Here is a 20,122-nt window from a genome sequence, read left to right on the forward strand (position 1 = left end):
TATATATAAAAAAAAGAATATACATATATATATATATATATATATACAAAGGAAATAATGAAGAAAGGAAAAAAAAAAAAAGGAATATAAAATTTAATAAATATTTTAAAAAGAAAATGTACCAAAAATATATAATATATATCAAATATTTACATGTTTTTTTTTTTTTTTTTTTTTTTATTGCTTTGAAATGAATGATTTTAAAAATAAGGAAAAAAAAAAAAATAATAAAGTATATATAAAAAAGAATTGTTTAATAAATATAAAAAATATATATTTTGTTAATATTATTATATAAATATATTATATATTATTTATTATTTTTTTATTATGAACCATCATTCTTATATATATTTATATTTATATTTATATTCATTTATTTATTTTTTTTTCTCTATTATATAATATTTTTTGTTTTAAATACAAAATGAAAAAGAATCATGATAATTTTCAACTATTGTTGAACTTGAATTGATTATAGAATTTATATATATTATATTAAATATATATATATATATTATATATATGAAGAATTATGAAGTAAAAAAAAAAAAATAAATAAAATAAAAAAATTAAAAAGAGATAAATAAAAAAATAAAAATAATAAGAATTACATATATAAGCAAATATATATATATATATATATATATATATATATATTTATACTTTTTATAAAGAATGAATTATATTGAAAGGAATAAAATAGAAACTATTTATACGGATGATTATACAGATTTTACACGACTTAGTGATTTTGAAATATTTACTAAAGACATTTTAGTAAGTTTAAAGAAATTAAATATATTAGAAACGAAAAGAAAATATGAAGAAAAATATGCATTTATAAATAATGAGAAAAGAGAAAAACCGTTAGCTCCTTTATCATTAATAATAACGGTAGATGACACCTGTAACTTTTTAAAAAAAAGTATTAAGAAAGAATATGGTGTAAAATTAAATTATGTATATTACCCATATAATAAATGTCAAAAAATTATACCCTTTGATAACAATAATAATAATAATAATAATAACAACAATAATAATAATAATAATAATAATATTAGTAACAATATTAATAATAGTAATAATAGTGGTAATAATAATGATGCAAGTACTTCATTTTATAATAAAAATGTTAGTATTGTTAATTCATTTTATTGTTTACATGGGAACCTGAACTGTTCAGAAATAACTTTGTTCCCAGCTCGTACCTTTCCCATACAGCGATTTTTTTTTGGTAACTTTAAAAAAAAATAAATATAAATAAATCAATATATATATATATATATATATATATATATATATGTACCTTATGTTTATTTGTCTCCTTGTATTTATATATATATTTGTATATATTTGTATATATTTTTATATATTTTTATATATTTTTATATATTTTTTTATATTTTTATATATTTTTTTATATTTTTATATATTTTTATATATTTTTATATATTTTTTTATATTTTTATATATTTTTATATATTTTTATATATTTTTTTATATTGCTTCCTTTTTGTAGTTAATGAATATGTGGAACTCGAAATTACAGATAAAAGTAATGTAGAAGAAGAGCAGTGCATTAATATTGATCAGTTTTCAATCAGCAATTTAATTTTAAATAGTTTAAAATTAGCTTTAAGTGAGTTAGATATTTCTTTACCGACTTTTGTTATAATTGATAAGAATGCACATGTATATCAAGGTCATTTTTATACTAGTGATTATACATATTATAAATGTATAAATCCTTTTAAACCTAATCATAAATATAGTATAATGAGTGATGACTATAAAGAAGTTAATAAAAGTCTTCATACTTTTACTTCCAATAGTAATTATGAAAAAGAAAATAATTATATATCTATTTATAAAGGTGTTGGTTTTGAAGTAAATTATCATTCTTTTAAATATTATAATTATTTTAAATCATTTACCTTTGATCATTTAGTAGCATTATTTTGTTTATTTTTACATTTATCAAATATAAAAGGTAGAAATATTTATAATATTAATGTGCATTTAAAGAATATCTATTTAATTGATAAACCACATGTTTGTTATAATAATTGGAAAGGATTTAATATAAAAAATAAGAATTATTTTATATTAAAGAATAAAGTGAGGGGAAAAGAAAAAAATAATTGTAATCATCATAAAAATAATAATCATAAAATGAAAAAGAAAACAAATATTTTTAAAAAATATTATTTGTTTCATAATAAAAAGAATAATCAAGAAGCTTCCATTTATTTTTTAAACCATATATATAATTTTATTAAAAAAAATAAATATTATGGGAACAAGGTACATCTGTGTTATTATACTAATAGTGTGAAAGATAATTATGATATGATGATAAATTCGATGGAGAAAAAAGAATATAATGATTTTGAACAGAAAAAAAAAATAGATGAAGATAGAGAAAAACGAAATAACCATACTAAAAATACAAAAGAAATACATAACGAAAAGGAAATAATTAGAGAAGAAATAGGTACGGTTACTCATTATTTATATAATATAAAAAATAATATGTGCAAACCGACATATGAAAAAAATGAACGTACAAAAATTATTTTAACAAATATTTTATCAGATGATGAAGAAGATAATATGTCTGATAATATTTTTTATTATTCATCACCATATAATAATTATCCTTTATCAAATAATGAACATATAAAAATGAAAAAGAAAAGAACGACTTATGAAGATATTAACAGATTATATAATAATTTAAGAAGTCATAAAAATATACCAAAAAACGAAAGTAATTTATTTTTATCCATTTATGTATTAAATTTTATTAGTAATATTCAACACAAAATTTTAGATACAAATGAAAACGAAAAAAAAAATATAATGAATACCTGGAAAATAAGATTTATAAATAATGATAAATATAAAGGAAGAAATAGTTATTTGTTAAAAAATATCCTAAAATTGTATCATAACGAATTAGTTGATTTAAAAAAAAAAATTCATGACAAATATAGTAACGGTTATAATAGTGACCAACATAATGAACAAAATAATGATCACAGCAGTGAACAGAACAATGAGCAAAATTATGAGCGAAATAATGAGAGAAATAATGAGAGAAATAATGGGAAAAATAACGAGCAAAATAATGAGCGAAATAATGAGCGAAATAATGAGCGAAATAATGAGCAAAATAATGAACATAATAATGAAAAATATAACGAACAAAATAACGAACAAAATAACGAACAAAATAACAATAATAATAATAATGGTGATAATAACTATGATAACATTTATGATAATGATATGTCTTTTCAGAATTATTTAGTTCAAAATATATGTATGAAAAATTCCGAATGGTTAAGGGATAGTAGCATATCATCTTTTAGTTGTTTCAATGTAGAAGACGATTCAACAAGATATTATATTGATAAAATTTTGAATAATATGTTTAGTAATAATAAAAAAAATATATATGAATGGAATGATAATAACAATAATAATCATTTTCATAATCATAATAATAATAATAAGCCATGGAAAAATACTAAGTGGAGTAAGGGTAAATTTATTTATGACCATGAATTAAATAATATAATGAATAATTCCTATTTAAAAAAAAATAATTATCATGAATCTTTTTATACTCATGAAATTTTGGCACATAATAATATAGGAATTAATGATGTTAGTAATGTACATAAAAATATATTTGATGCATCACATAAATATGATAATGTATATTCTTTATCACAGAATAATCATGGATATAATAATGGATATAATAATGTTTACAAAAATAGTGGATGTTCTACTGTCATCACAAATAATAATAATAATAATAATAATAATAATAATAATATATATAATAATAATATAAATAATGTTAATAATAATATTTATAATAATAGCAGTATTTATAATAATAGTAATATTTATAATAATAGCAGTATTTATAATAATAGTAATATTTATAATAATAGTAATATTTATAATAACAATATTTATAATAACAATATTTATAATAACAATATTTATAATAACAATATTTACAATAACAATCTTTATAATAACAATCTTTATAATAACAATGTTTATAATAACAATCTTTATAATAACAATATTTATAATAGTAATAATAATAGTAGTATTTATAACAATACTCATAACAACGATACATATAGTATGTATGATGGTTTTTATTTTTTCTTAAGTAATAATAAAAGTCCCCATTTTTTAAGAAAAAATTTATTATACAGGAAACCAAGGAACAAGAAAGAATATTTAGATTTTAAAAAGAAATATTGGAAAAAAAAAAAAGCAGAAGAAAAATTGCAACAAATTATAAAAGATTTTCTAATGATTAAAGAAAAATATTTTTTATGTCATAAGGAAGAAAAAATTGTTATATTATTTTTTTATTTAATAAGTCATTCAAGTAATATAAAAACAGTATATTATATATGGAATCAATTTTTTGATAATTTAAGAATGAAATATGAAAATGGAGAATATATATTTAATGATTATTTATATTTATCATATGGTCCTCTAAATATATATTCATATTCCTGTTCTTTGCTTTCACAATATATTAAAGCCTTAAATATATCAACACAACAGTTTAAAATTAATGAAATGAAGAATCAATTAAAAAATAAAAATTCACTAAGTTGTTCCTATCTTGAAAGTGATGATAATAGTTCTTTAATAAATGAATATTCGAATATGGATAGTTATTCAAATATAAATGATAATGAAACTAATACAAGCATATCTCATAACAATAATATTAATAATAATAATAGTAATAATAGTAATAATAATAATAATAGTAATAATAATAATAATAGTAATAATAATAATAATAATAGTAATAATAGTAATAATAATAGTAATAATAATAATAATAATAATAATAATAATAATAATAATCATTATAGTAATAATAATATTATTAGTAAAAGCTGCAGTTCTTCTACTATTGCAAGAAGAAATATATCTGATGAAAATATTTTTTATTCTTGTGAATTGAATGATGCTGCATGGAAAAAAAATATAAATAAAAATGACAGTTCATCTAATCATGAAATGGAATATATGAAGGGAAGTACAGATTCTTTGGTAAAAAACCAGGTCTATGTAAATGTGGATCATGATAATGAAAGTAACCATAACAGCAGCTGTACTAATAATAATATTGATAATAATAATAACAATAATAATAATAATAACAATAGCATGTGTGGTGCCGTTTATAACGATTCTAGTCATAATATTAACACGATCAATCATATAAAAAATTGTAAAGATAATAATAATGTAAGTAATAATACGCCCTTAACAATCAGAAATCATAAAAAAAGAAAATTACTTATATCAAATTTTTTCCCTTATCCATTAAATAATATGGAATTGTTTATAAGCAAAAATAACGTAGGTACAAGAAATGTAAATGATCAAGATGATATGATTACCTTAATTTATGAAATCCTTCAAATTAAAAATAAGGATACATATCATTTTAATGATTTTTTGAAATGGTATAAAATAAATATAGGCAAATTATACACCTCAGAACAAGTACTGAAATATTGTTATAATTGTATAAAATATAGCCATTTTATTAATATTGATATATATTATATAAAAGAAAAATATAAAGAAATAAAAAGAAAATATTATTCTTATGATGATTTTTTGAAAAATATGTTTAATTATGTAAAAGATAATTTTGATCAAATAAAAAAAAGGAAATGTCCATTTAATACTTTTTTTGTTGGAGAATTAAATCTAGATAATTTGTTAAATATGAGTATACTAGATATTTTGGAAAATTCATTTAAAGTATTTTTTATATCATATATTGATTCTATAGTGAATTCGAAGTTAATATATGTAAGAAAAATACAAGAAGTATTATCAAAAATGTTTCATATAATAAAAAAGTTCCATAGAAAAAAGAAAAAAAAAGATAATAAATTTTTGAAATCTTTAATGGCAGCTAATAATAAATGTACCAATTCTCCATTAGGAAACTCAACAATGAATAATAATGATATAAATAATGATGTGTATATTAATTTTAGGGAGGGGAATAATACTATATATATATGTCCTATGAAGGATTATTTTAAAAATAAATATAAGAGTAATGATGATAGTAATAATAATGATAATAGTAATAATAATGATGATAGTAATAATAATGAGGATAGTAATAATGAGGATAGTACTAATAATGATAGTAATAATAATAATAATACAGAGGAAAGACATCCATTTAATAAAGTGGAACCAATTTGCCCAGAACATAAATCCACAAGCGAATTAAACAAAAAAGAATATTTTCATAGTTGGAAAAAAAGTATACACACATTGAAAAACAATTCAGATAAGAATAGCAGTGATGATAATAATATTGATATAAATTCAAATGAACGACGTTCAAAATATAGTCATAGTTTTAATATTAATAAAGAAGAAAATTATTTTAAAAAATTTTGTGTTAATCCAGAAAGAAAACAAAAAAAAATTCCATATACTGATATGAACTTTTCAACAGCTATTAAGAAAATATACAAAAGAAGATATCAAATGATTTTTAATAAAAAATTATTTTACTTATTTCAAAAATGTGAAGAATTATTTAACAAAGGAATATGGTTATTTAAGATATTTAATAATACTTTAAATGAAAAGAAAATATTTAAAATTATTAATATGATCCTTGAATCAGAAGAAAAAGAAATACTTATAAAACCAAAATATGAAAAATATTTTTACAACTTTATTAAAAATGTAAGTCTAAATGATAATAAAAATATGTATGATAAAAAATTGAATAATGCCTCGAAATTTCAGAGATTAAATAAAACTATATCAGCAAGAAATTTTCATAGAACTATAAAAAGTAAACATAATAAAAATATTATAAATAATGCATATCATCCAAATTTTGGAACTTCCTTAAAAAGTAAAAAAAATGAAACCACCTTATTATCTTCTCAACCAAATCAAGAATATAATATGCTTAATAAGGATAAGTTGTCACTTTTATTACATTCAAATAATAAAAAGCAAACTATTCAAGAATGTATTATAGATTATGTTGATTACAATTTTCATAGCCAAATGTATAATAGTCCCACAAGAATGTACTGTAGTGTTAACCAATTGGACACAACCGTTTCTTTTATTAAAACACCCTCTTTTTTGTAATAAGTAAAAATAAAAAAAAAATATATATATATATAGGTTTATTTATTTATTTATATTTGTACCATTTAATGATTTCATTTGATTATTAAACATTTGTTTCTGTATTGTCATGTTGTTCATTTTTTAATATGAACTTTTTTTTTTTTTCTTTTTTTATTAATATATTTTTAAATATATTAACATATATATATTTATGGGAATTTTTTAATATATTTTTAAACAGTTTTAAAAAAAGCATTTATACGAATAAAAAAAAATAAATAAATATAAATAAATAAATATAAATAAATAAATAAATATAAATAAATAAATAAATATATATATATATATATATTAAAATGTTAAAATAAAAATATTTAACATATAATGTGTATTTTTTTTTTTTTTTTTTTTTTTTTTTTGACTTATTATTATAACACATTAAATGTATCATCTTTTCATTATTATATCCATTATATGCTAGGCTAAATAATTAAACAAATCCTTCGCTACACAATGATCAATACAAATATACAGTTCTTCATATTGACCCAAACAATTTCCCTTATTATCTGTTCTTGCCCTCACTCTACTAACACAATTTTGATATTCATTAACTGGTCTTACACATTTGACTGCACATTTTTTCTCTAATTCTATTCTTGGATCAACAGTTCGATCTTTTTCATCCCTTTCTTTAAATTTTGGATATCGGACAAAAAATTCTGTATAGTATGGATATGACATGTTATTAAAATGAAAAATTAAATGTATATGTAATGTTTCTTTATTTTTTTTTTTTTTTTTTTTTTTCAAAAAGGAATAATTTTTATATTAAAATATTGTACGGACAATATTTTGTAATATTTTGTAATATTAAAAATTACACATATATACTATCTAAAAAATATTAAAAAAATAAAAAATTTATATATAGCATACATTATTATTTATTTATAATATTTATATTAACTGTACAGAAAATATCTTTGCTACATTCATTATATATTTTGTTATTGCATAATAAAAATATATAACATATTTTTTTATCCATTACAATATTAAGTGTAAATATTATTTTATGTAGTATATACATAAACTTCCAATATAATATATATATATAAAATATGCGCTAAAATTAGGAACAAAAAAAAATAAAATAAATAAAAAAAAAAAAAAAAAATATATATATATATATATATATTTATATATATATTTATATATATACATTTTATATACATGCATACTTCATTTTGTGTGATGAAAAATTTTTCGTATAATATTTTCTCGCCCTTTCACTTAAAATATCACAAAAAAAAAAAAAAAAAAAATGAATTTTTCATAAAAAATATTTAATATATATATATATATATACATGTCGCATATATACAATTTCTTGTGAATATATACTTTTACGAAACATCATACTGTAGCTATTTATAAAATGTGAGAAAAGAATTGTATTTATATATTTATATATATATATATATATAGATGTGAAAATACCACTATAATATGGTTTTAGGTTTTAAATTAATCACTCAGAAGAAATTTTGGTTTTTTATTTATTTCATTTTTCATATTAACGGGATTCATTACTATCAGTCAGTTTATAAATATAACGAACATGTTAAGAAAAGACCCATTGTTCCCTTTAATTCAAAAAGTGTATTATTAAATAATAAAATTAATGAAAAAAAAAAAAAAATATATATATATAATGTAAAATATAACAACTGTTGTTATTTTAATATAACAGGTGTATTAAATGGTTTTCCCAAAAAAATTTCCAAGAATGATTTAATTTCCAAAAAAAAGGTAGAAGAAATTATCCTTAACAATTTGAGATATAAAAAAAACTTTTTTTTTTTTCTTCCTTTATTAAAATTAAAAGTTAAGTGTAAGAAAAATGATGGTCAATGGAATGAATATTTTTGTCCTTTATCCAAAATAAGGAATATATATAAATTTAAAAAAAGCATTATTCATTTCGTTGAAAATAATAGTGATAAACAAAATATAGAAGAACAAAAAAAAAAAAAGTTGATAGAAAAGAAAAAAGAATTATTTTTGAATGATAATATTGAAAAGAAATATTTATCAATTGATTATATTGATGAAAAAAATGAAACTAGTGACATTTTATTAAAAGTACATATAAAAAGTAAATTGAGAGAATATTATTATGATTTATGTGTAAAGGAATATAAAGAAAAGAAACTCTTGGAAAATAAATATGAATATTCATATTTAAATGATGTGCCAATTAATAATTTAATAAATTATATAGATAAAAATGAATATATGAAAATTTTTTTAAAATATGTTAATGATGATATTATCAAAGTTTATAAAAGTGTAAAAGGTTTACATTTAATAGGATCTCCCAGATTATTAAATAATGTTGATCATTTGTGTATAACTAAATTTGATGATATTCTTTTAAAATTTTCTATTGATAAATATCCAACCATTATATTTCAAAAACCTTACATTAATTTAGATATAAAAGTAAAAATTCCTCCATATGAAAAAGGTACAGCTTTTAAAGAATTCTTAAAAATTGTCGAAAATAAAAATGATGTTATAGAAGAAACGGATAAAAACCACAAGGTTGAGTGGAATAATGATGTTCAGGTGAATGTGTCAAGAGGATGGGTGTATAATTTTAGTAATGTATATTATGATGAATATTGTAAAATGGATACACAGAATCGAGATACACTTTTTGATGGAATCAGAAATAACGAAAATGTAGAAAAAAAAAAGGATAAAGAAAAAAAAGAGAACAAACAAGAAAGCTCACGAAAAATAAACAACTTAGAAAAAGAAAGGAAAGAAACAAATGGATTAAGTACAAATGAAGAAGATAAAAAAGAAAATGAGAAAAATAAAGATCAAAATAATAATACAAATAAAGAACAAATTATTATTAGTAATTATGAAAAGAATTTTTTGCAAAATAATAAAATTAACAATATGATCGATATAGATAAAGATGAAGAAAACTTTATCAATAATTCAGATAAATATATAGAACAAAATTTAACAAATGATGATAATGATGAAAAGTTATTTAATGATTCTTATGAAAATAAAAGTCATTATGAATTTTTGAAAAATGCAGATTTTACAAATTATTTTAGACAAGGATATCAATTACCTAATGATGTTATTTCAATGAATAATGAAACTATTTCAGTAAAAGAAAATTTTAATCCTTTAGGATTTAATGAATCTTTATTAGGTATGAGTAAAAATGAGAAAAAAAATATTACTGTATATATACCTGTTAATTTATTTAAAGAATATTTTCAAAAAGAACACAAAGGATTTGAAAAAAGAAAAAAGACCAAAGAAGAAGATTTTGATGAAAAGATTATTAATCTAAAAGAAATAGATAAGGATAGTATCACGAAATTTAAAGAAATTATCTATACGGAAATTAAAAAATTGAAAAATAATCGATTTTTACAAAAAATAGAAAAAATACTAAAAAGTAATGAAAATAAATTTTTTGATAGTCATACATTAGAAAAGTCTTTGAAAAGGAACGAAAACGAACAATATGAAAATAATGATGATAATAAAGATGAACAAAAAAAAAATGACCTTAATAGTAACGATTATTTTTACTTAAAAAATAATGAACAAAGCATCGATTCAATTTTAAGTGATCATAATATTACTTATGATGATGAAGAAGAAGAAGAAGATGATATAAAGGAAAATGCAAATGATGGGATAAATAAAATAGAAGAAGAAACTAAAGAAGATGTTGTAGAGGAACAAAATGAAGAAATTCATTTTAATAAAAACTTTGATAAATACTTAAAAGAATTATTAAAAGATGATATAAATTCACTGGATGAAAAATTATACAATCAAAAAGAAGATAAGACAAAAGAAATATTTCAAAATTTATATGATTTTAATGAAGAATATAGCAAAGATCAAAATGTACATGTAAATGACAATGAAAATGAAAATAAAGATTCTAATCTGGATACCAATTTACATGATTATATACTAGGAGAAAGTGATTTAATAAAATGTGTTTTAGAAATAGAAGTATTAGATATAAAAATAAGGAAAAAAGGAAATGAAGATGTGAAAGGTTATGTTTTGAAAAAATATAATAAAACAATAGATGAATTATATGAAGATATTGAAAGTAGAGCTATGAAAGATATTCAGAGCAAATGTGTCCAAGAAAGAAGAATGGAAGCTTATAAAAAGTTAATGGAAATAACTTCTTTAAATATACCTATGACATTATTTCATGCACAGGGAAAACGTTTATATAGTAGTTATTTGAATAAAATGAAAATGAAAAACGATGAAAATAAAGAAAATAAAATTTTATGTTATGAAGAATATATAAAAAGATCTGAAAAAGAAATATATGATCAAATAAAATTTTCTTTCATTGTAAAATCTATATTTCAAAATTCAAAGTTACAATTAAATTATGAAGAAATAATAAAGGATGTTATAAAAACATTAATTAAAACACCAACAAATAATATAAGATCTTTAATAAAAAGAATTTATACTATACACCAAGCACAATATGTATTAGATTTTGTTTCTTTAAATTCAAATATTTCTTTTCATACAGATGATAAATCAGCTGTGAATTTTTCAGTCAGTTTTAAAAAAGGATCAGAATACTCAAAAGATGATTATGGAAATCATGATGAACAATTAACTTATACTACTAACCAAATTACAAATGATAATAAACAAACTGATGATAATAATAAACATCTATGTAATTTTAATTCATTAGAAAACAATGCAAAAATAAACCAAGATAAAAATTTTGATATTTTAAATAATAATGATGAAAACATAAAAGAAGAAAATAAGATTTTTCATTTCAAAGATGAATCAAATTTTGTAGTTGAAAAGAAAAAAGAAAATAATGAAAATATTCAATACGAATATTTTACTTTTAAAAAAGGTGCCAATTATACAAAATATTTTCAGGATAATAATGTACATAACAATCCAAAAAAATAAAATAAAAATAAAATAAAATAAAATTAAATGGGAATATATAATATTTACCATTCACATGTATAACATTTAGGTGTACAATTATATATAATATATATATATATAATATATATATAATTTTTTTTTTTTTTTTTTGTACTTCATTTTTATATTTTATAAAGTATGCATGTTTTTAAAAGTGAAAAATATATTATATTATAAAAATAATTTTCAATAATTTGTACATAATTTTTATAAATTTGAATAATATAAAAATATTTGATATTTTTATTTATATATAAAACAATAATTTATTATTCTCTATATATTTTTATAACATTATTTTTCGGTTCTAAAAAATTTCAATGTTATTCAGATGGTAAAAATAATTATATATATAAATGAGTATATATATATATATATATATTCAATGAATATCCCTATTATATCTTTCTATAATAATTTTATAACATTATTTTGTATTCTCTTTCTCTAACATAAATTATAATATTTACATAGTAAAATTATGAATTATATTATTTATTTTTTATAATATGTAAATGGAAAAAATTCATTCATCATTTCTTTATATATAACAAATATATTATAATAATAAAATATATGTAATGTATATATATATATAAATATATTAATAACTGTTTATTATTATTATATTTATATTTTATAAATATTTTGTAATATATTGTTTGTTTATGTTATATATAATATTTATAAAATATATGGTAAAATTTTTATAAAAACTTCTTATCTTTTAATATGTACTATATTTTTACATAAAAAAAAAAAAAAAATGAAGATGTAGTATAAAAAAAAATATGATTCTTTATAAAAATATACGTAATTTTTATTATTATAATTCTTCAACGCACTCTATATATTCTTATATATATTTTATTATTTTTTAATAATTTATATAAATATTATATATATATTTATAAATATGAAGTATCAAAATAAAATATTTTTTTTTCTTGGGTTTTTTTTTATATAAAAATAAAAAAATATACAAATTTTTATAATTTTTTTTTGCATGTGGGTTTTTTTTTGTTGTATATTTTTTATGTTATTTACGAATGAAAAAAAATATATATATATATATAAATATATATATAATTATATTGTATTTTATTAAATATATATATATTTTTTAAAAACAATGAAATAATATAATATTTAAAAATTGATGTTTTTTTTTTTTTTTTTTTTCATTTTTGTTTTTTATTAAATAAGAAAAAAATATATTATTCATATTATATATATAATAATATAATATATTTATAAAATATATTATTTATATATATATATATATATATATAATAATATATATTTTTTTTTATATTATATATATATATATTTATAATAATGTTATATGTTGTTTAAAAAAATATATATTTTTTTGGAATCTATAAATATTTGAAGGGAAAGAAAAAAAAAAAAATTTGTATAATTTTTTTTTTTTTTTTTCTTGAAAGTATTTTAAAAAAAAATAATAATGAAAAAAAGAAATAAATATTTTGTCAATTTTAAGCATGTATGATTATAAGAATAAAAAAAAAATAGTGTTTAGAAAATGTTACCATGCGTGATAATTTCCTTTCTATATCTTTTCTATTTAACTTATATATTTAAAGTTGTGATTATATATTGTGATTCATCATTTAATAGAAAAAATATAAAAGGACATACATTTGATAGTTCTTCTGAATATATACATATCTTAAGAGGGTCGCAACCCTTCTTTTCTAAGAAGATATTAAATAAAAAAATATTAAAAACACCAGGAGATAAAAGAGGGAATTATGAAAAAAAACATAATGCAGCACAAGAAACAAAGAATGATCATCTGAAAAAAGAAAGAAAAGTTGTCCAGACAATTAAGGGAAAGCAAGATGGACAAGCAATAAATGAAAAGAGAGATGGACAAGCAATAAATGAAAGGCAAGATGGACAAATAATTAATGAAAAGAAAGATGGACAAATAATTAATGAAAAGAAAGATGGACAAATAATTAATGAAAAGAAAGATGGACAAATAATTAATGAAAAGAAAGATGGACAAATAATTAATGAAAAGAAAGATGGACAAACAACAAATGAAAATAATGATTCCATTTCTATAATGTACGAAAGTAAAAACAACATAGAAGAAAATTCTAAGGAGAGCATTTCGCTTACTCCTTACGGCCAAGAAAGTGTAGTTAAAAAAAATGAATTAATTAAAGAAGAGGAAAATAATGAAGAAAAAACTGGAGCCATATACGTAGATATATTGAATAATAATAATAATAATAATGAATATGAGCACAATAGTGTAATTATAAATAATGAACAACAACATGAAAATGTAGTAGATACCGAGAAATACAATAACTACAACAGTGATAATAATAATGATAATATAAATGATAATCATAATAATGATAATATAAATGATAATCATAATAATGATAATATAAATGATAATTATAATAATGATAATCATGATAATAATAATAATAATAATAATAATAATAATAATAATGATAATATGAATGATAATCATAATAATAATAATGATGATAATAATAATGATGATAATAATAATGATAATAATAATAATATTAATAATAATATTAATAATAATAATAATAATATTAATAATAATATTAATAATAATAATAATAATAATAATAATAATAATGATAATAATAATAATGATAATAATAATAATAATAACAATAATAATAATAATAATAACAATAATAATAATAATAATAATAATAATAATAATAATAATAATAATAATAATGATAATAATAACAATAATAATGATAATAATAATAATAATAATAATGATAATAATAACAATAATAATGATAATAATAACAATAATAATGATAATAATAATAATAATAATGATAATGTTGATAATAATAACAATAACAATAATAACAACAATAATGTTGATAATAATCAAGAAAATAAAGAAGAAATAATAAATAAAAAGGAAACTTATGCCCAAAAGGATGAAAAAATAGATGAATTAAATAACGATAAAACTGAAGAAGAAAAACACATACCTACAGAATCAGTAAATAATATTAAAAAGGAAAGTGATATTAATGAACAAATAGATGATACATCGAATAATGATAATAATAGTGATAATAAGAAAGATACAGATGAAGGGAAACAAAAAGAAAATGATACTAACGTACAAGAAGAATGTGTACAAGAAAATGTAATAAATTATGATAAAGAACGTGAACAAAAATATGAGATTGCCATAAATAATTTAATTAAGTACCATAAGGAACTAACTGATGACGATGATGATGATGATGAAGAAGAAGAAGAAGAAGAAGAAGAAGAAAATGAAAATAATGAAATTAATGGTGTATATCGTAAAATTGATGAATCTAATGAGAATGAAAAAGAAAGAGATTCATATAGTAAAAGAAATTATCCTAATATATATGTAAAATATAAGGATGATTTAGAATTTTATAATGCTAAATTAAAGGAAAATGATTTAGATGAATTTTATGATTATATAATTGGTAGAAGAAATTTAATAAATATAACATATAAAAATGAATATGCCTTAAAATTGAAATATCATAAAGGTTACACAACTTCGCTTTATAATTTATATGTTGTAAACGAATTAAAATTAAGTGATAATATGTATTCTAATTTTACATCTCCTTTAGAAGAAGACGATAATCCAACTCTTCAAGAAGCATCATATTATGCAGATTTAAGTAAAATAGATATTGATCCTACAGTTTTTAAAGAATATTTTTTAAAAGTAAATCAATGTGATGGTGATTATTTGCCACTCAAAAATACTTTAGTAGAAAAGATTTGTCATTTATCACATCATTTAAGAAAACATCCGTATGTTAATAAAATAAAGATAACAAATCAAAAATCTATGTTATATCGTATATTTTTAAAAGTTATGAAAAGTTTTAAAAACTTATCAGTACAACAATGTATTAGAAATGTTGATGAATCAAATTTACTCGATATCCTTTTTCTTTTTAATGAAGAAATTGTAAAAGAATCTAAAAAAGAGTTAAATTTAGGTAAATGTGTAAATAATATGATTGCAAGAAATAAGGATTGGTATAATTTAATCAATTTGATAACCCTTGCTTTATTAGGTTGTGTCACTTATTATAAAGAACATTATTATTTAAATAAGGAGGAAGTTGAAGAAATGAAAGCAACTAAAAAAGTAGTGGATTTACCAATATTTGATTTTTTTAATGAAAAAGTAATGGATATATTTGTACCTGTAGATTTAGAAACCAAAATTGATATTGATTTAGTAGAAGATGTTACAAAACCTACCGAACGTCGACGAAAAATTTTTCAAACATGGTATATGGCATATTTATTTATTCATAAAATATATTTGATATCAAAAATGTGGAATATAGTAAAAAATTGGGAAGCAGCTGATTTTGTTTCAAATCCATGGTATGTGGAACATATTGGAAGTGCATTAATTCCGCATATTATGAATTTACATAAAATAGAAGATGATGAATATACTTTTTTTAGATATATTGACCAAGTTCAATTCTTTATGTCACTTAAAAGAAGTAAAAATTTCCCTATATCAAATTATGATAAAAAAAATTATCACATAGTTGAACAAATAATAACATTTCAAGGTACATCGTCACCAAGTATTTGGTTAACAAATCTAATATATGAATTAACACCATATCCTTTCTTAAGTAAAGGAAGATTACATAAAGGTTATTTATTTATGTTTGAACAAACAGTTAAACCGTATTTAGATGGATTGAAAAAAGTTTTATTAAATGAATTAAAAAATAAATCAAAATATACAAGTGAAACTCCGTATGCTATAATATTTACCGGTCATTCATTTGGTGCTGCTTTGGCACAAATTAGTTCCTTTTATTTTTCCAAAATTATGGATTTGAAAAATAGAACAAATTTAAAACTTTATTCAATAACTTTTGGATTACCGACATATCAAGATTCTACCTTTTATGAAGATTTCCGTAATAGTGGCGTTATTATAAATAACATAAATATAAACCATGATCCTGTACGTGTAATTATGGCTGTTCCAGGAATAAATGATTTTGTTAATCATGATGAAGAAAGAAAATTAATGATAAATTTTGAAGTGGAACAATTAAAAAAATTAAATTATGATTTTGGTAAAAGCGTCTTTAACGCAGTTGAATTTTTTAATGTAAAAAATCATCAGCGTTCTATGTTATATGTTTTTGCCAAATATATTTTTAACAAAAATGTTTTCTTAGAGTTAGGAGAACTTCATATTCTTCAAACACACTATTATTTTTATTATGTCTTTTTAACTCTCTTGTCAGGATGGGTTAATGAAGCCGACTGGGGAACTTATTTTATGGTTCCTTTCTTCCTTTTTGAAAATATTGATTTTTCACATAATGAATTAATGAATAAATGCAAAGAATTCCATAAAAAATATAATGGAGAAATGGTTAAGAAATTACCGAATAATGAAAATTGTGATGATAATTAATTAAAAAAAAAAAAAAAAAAAAAAAAAAAAAAAAAAAAAAAAATATATATATATATATATAAATATATTTTTAAGTGGAATATTAAGTTTTAATAATTTATTTTATATTCCAGTTGTTAAGTATATCTTTTTAAATATATTTGTTTATTCATTTTTTTTTTTTTTTTTTTTTTATATATATATATAATTAAAAAAAATTTTAATTAATTTTGATATATAATAAGAATTTTAGAAATTTTATTACATTTAATAATTGTAATTAATTAAATAAATAAATATATATATATATATAAATTTATTTTTAGTCTTATTTCTTTTTTATATATTTTTTATACCCATCATTTTGTTTTCTTATTTTCTTTGTTACCCATTTTTGATGAAATTTATTATGTTAATTTCATAAAAAAAACATGATATTATATATAAACATTTTATAGACCTATGTTATATTTATAAATTTAAATATATATTTTTTCAATCACTTAATGTGAAACATATACAATATATGATGATATATATTATTTTTTTAAAAATAATAAAACACTTGTCTAATTATGGATTTGTGCCGTCATATACATAAAAAAATAATGATAAATAAAGCACATAGTAAAAAAAATATAAAATAAGGAAAAAGTATATATATATATATATATATATATATATATATTTTGCTCATTCTAAACCCTGAACACCACGACATAATAAAGATTTTTTCTATTATAAAAGGCTAGTAATTTAATTGTTGAATTTTATTACTATTTAAAATTATAATTTTTTTTGGTGAAGAATTTTTTTATCATGTCTTTTCTTATAAGTACAGAAGATTCTTATATGTATATATATATATATATATATATATATTTATATTTATATTTATTTATTTTATGAATTTTCCTTTTTACGAAAAAATTGGAAAATTTTTATTTTCTTGAAGGGTATGTTAGAAAAATTAAGAAAAAGACGAAAGGTATATTAATCATTTTATTAACAAAATAACTATTTTATATATATTTTTTTTTATGGTATTAAAGTACGTGAATTATATTGAATTTTTTATATATTTCATTATGATACAATATGTAAAAATAATAAAGAGAGAATCAAATAAAAAAAATATAAACATATATATTATATATATATATAATGCATATATTAATATATTATATAAATATTTATTTAATTATTTTTATATAAAATATTAATTTTTTTTAATAAAAAAACAATACATATATTGTACATATATTATATTATATATATATAAATGTCAAAGTAATTAATAATTTTTAATCTTTGGCACGGTTAACCAACGAATATATTTTATTTTCTTTTTTCTTTTTTTTTCTAACATTTTATTTATATTTTTTATTATTTCATATGAACATGCATTTTTAAAATAATAATATCCTATATATTTATTTTTTATATCCCCCTTAATATATATATATATATATTTAAAAGTAACATTTGAATATATTTATTTAACCCCTTAAATATAGTAACCCGTTTTATAAAAGTATGAACAAAAATTATATTTCTGTATTTTAATGATGAACAGAACAATAGTAAATGAATTTGTAAACTGGTTATCCTAATTTATATTTTTATATATCCATCATTATGTTATAAAGAATGTTTAATTAAATATGTACTTATTATATTATATGTTTATAATAAATTAAAATGGACACAAATGAAAATATGAAAAATGTAAAGGATATGATGTCCTTTACCACAAAGAATATAATATATATCTTTATCGGAATATCATTATTAATATTTATATATAAGATATTAAAAAAGAATAAAAAAGATGCAGAAGTTAAAAGGAATAATGAAATAAGTATAAAAATGAAATTATCACGAGAAAAACAATTACAAGAATTAGATAAAGAAATGATGATTAACAAAGAAAAAATGAAAGAACAAAATATTAAAAAAAATGAAGAGAAAAAAAAAGATGCAGACCAAGCAAAACCAAAGTTGGGTTCTAAAGACAATTCATCATTTAATCATTTAAATGATTACTCAAATTATTATAGGCCGTCATTAAAAAATAGGTTTGTAAATTGTCATAAAAAAAAATATATATGTAATTGTATAATATAACATGTATAATATAATATGTATAATATAATGTGTATAATATAATATGTATAATATAATGTGTATAATATAATATAATATGTATATGCATGTCTGTATATTTCTTTTTTTTTTTTTTTTTTTTTTTTTTTTTTTAGGTACAATAATCGCAAATCCTGACGATAATTTGGATGAATTAAAAGTACAAAAAAATAAAATAATAAAAGGAAAAAATTAGAAATCATATTTATAATTTGTCAAACAAATATGGAAAAGAGAATAAATGAAACTCAT

At 18.2% G+C, this 20,122-nt stretch overlaps 5 protein-coding genes across 5 annotated transcripts; 4 read left to right on the forward strand and 1 right to left on the reverse strand.

Moving 5' to 3' along the window:
* Positions 1-678: 678 nt before the first annotated feature.
* Positions 679-7,212, forward strand: PF3D7_1426800 (conserved Plasmodium protein, unknown function; the record flags this gene model as incomplete). Its single annotated transcript, XM_001348385.2, has 2 exons — positions 679-1,240; positions 1,526-7,212. 2 exons carry the CDS (start codon positions 679-681, stop codon positions 7,210-7,212), a joined length of 6,249 nt encoding a protein of 2,082 aa, XP_001348421.2.
* A 459-nt stretch (positions 7,213-7,671) lies between these two features.
* Positions 7,672-7,938, reverse strand: PF3D7_1426900 (cytochrome b-c1 complex subunit 6, putative; the record flags this gene model as incomplete). Its single annotated transcript, XM_001348386.1, has 1 exon — positions 7,672-7,938. The coding sequence occupies one exon, from the start codon at positions 7,936-7,938 to the stop codon at positions 7,672-7,674; it is 267 nt and encodes an 88-aa protein (XP_001348422.1).
* A 768-nt stretch (positions 7,939-8,706) lies between these two features.
* Positions 8,707-12,216, forward strand: PF3D7_1427000 (conserved Plasmodium protein, unknown function; the record flags this gene model as incomplete). The annotated part of the gene is made up of 1 exon (XM_001348387.1): positions 8,707-12,216. One exon carries the CDS (start codon positions 8,707-8,709, stop codon positions 12,214-12,216), a length of 3,510 nt encoding a protein of 1,169 aa, XP_001348423.1.
* A 1,567-nt stretch (positions 12,217-13,783) lies between these two features.
* PF3D7_1427100 (lipase, putative) lies at positions 13,784-17,746 on the forward strand (the record flags this gene model as incomplete). Its single annotated transcript, XM_001348388.1, has 1 exon — positions 13,784-17,746. One exon carries the CDS (start codon positions 13,784-13,786, stop codon positions 17,744-17,746), a length of 3,963 nt encoding a protein of 1,320 aa, XP_001348424.1.
* Positions 17,747-19,426: 1,680 nt separating this feature from the next.
* PF3D7_1427200 (selenoprotein) lies at positions 19,427-20,014 on the forward strand (the record flags this gene model as incomplete). The annotated part of the gene is made up of 2 exons (XM_001348389.2): positions 19,427-19,803; positions 19,987-20,014. The coding sequence occupies 2 exons, from the start codon at positions 19,427-19,429 to the stop codon at positions 20,012-20,014; spliced, it is 405 nt and encodes a 134-aa protein (XP_001348425.2).
* Positions 20,015-20,122: the final 108 nt, after the last annotated feature.

The sequence above is a fragment of the Plasmodium falciparum genome (genome assembly GCF_000002765.6).
Source record: "Plasmodium falciparum 3D7 genome assembly, chromosome: 14".
Classification (NCBI taxonomy): domain Eukaryota; phylum Apicomplexa; class Aconoidasida; order Haemosporida; family Plasmodiidae; genus Plasmodium; species Plasmodium falciparum.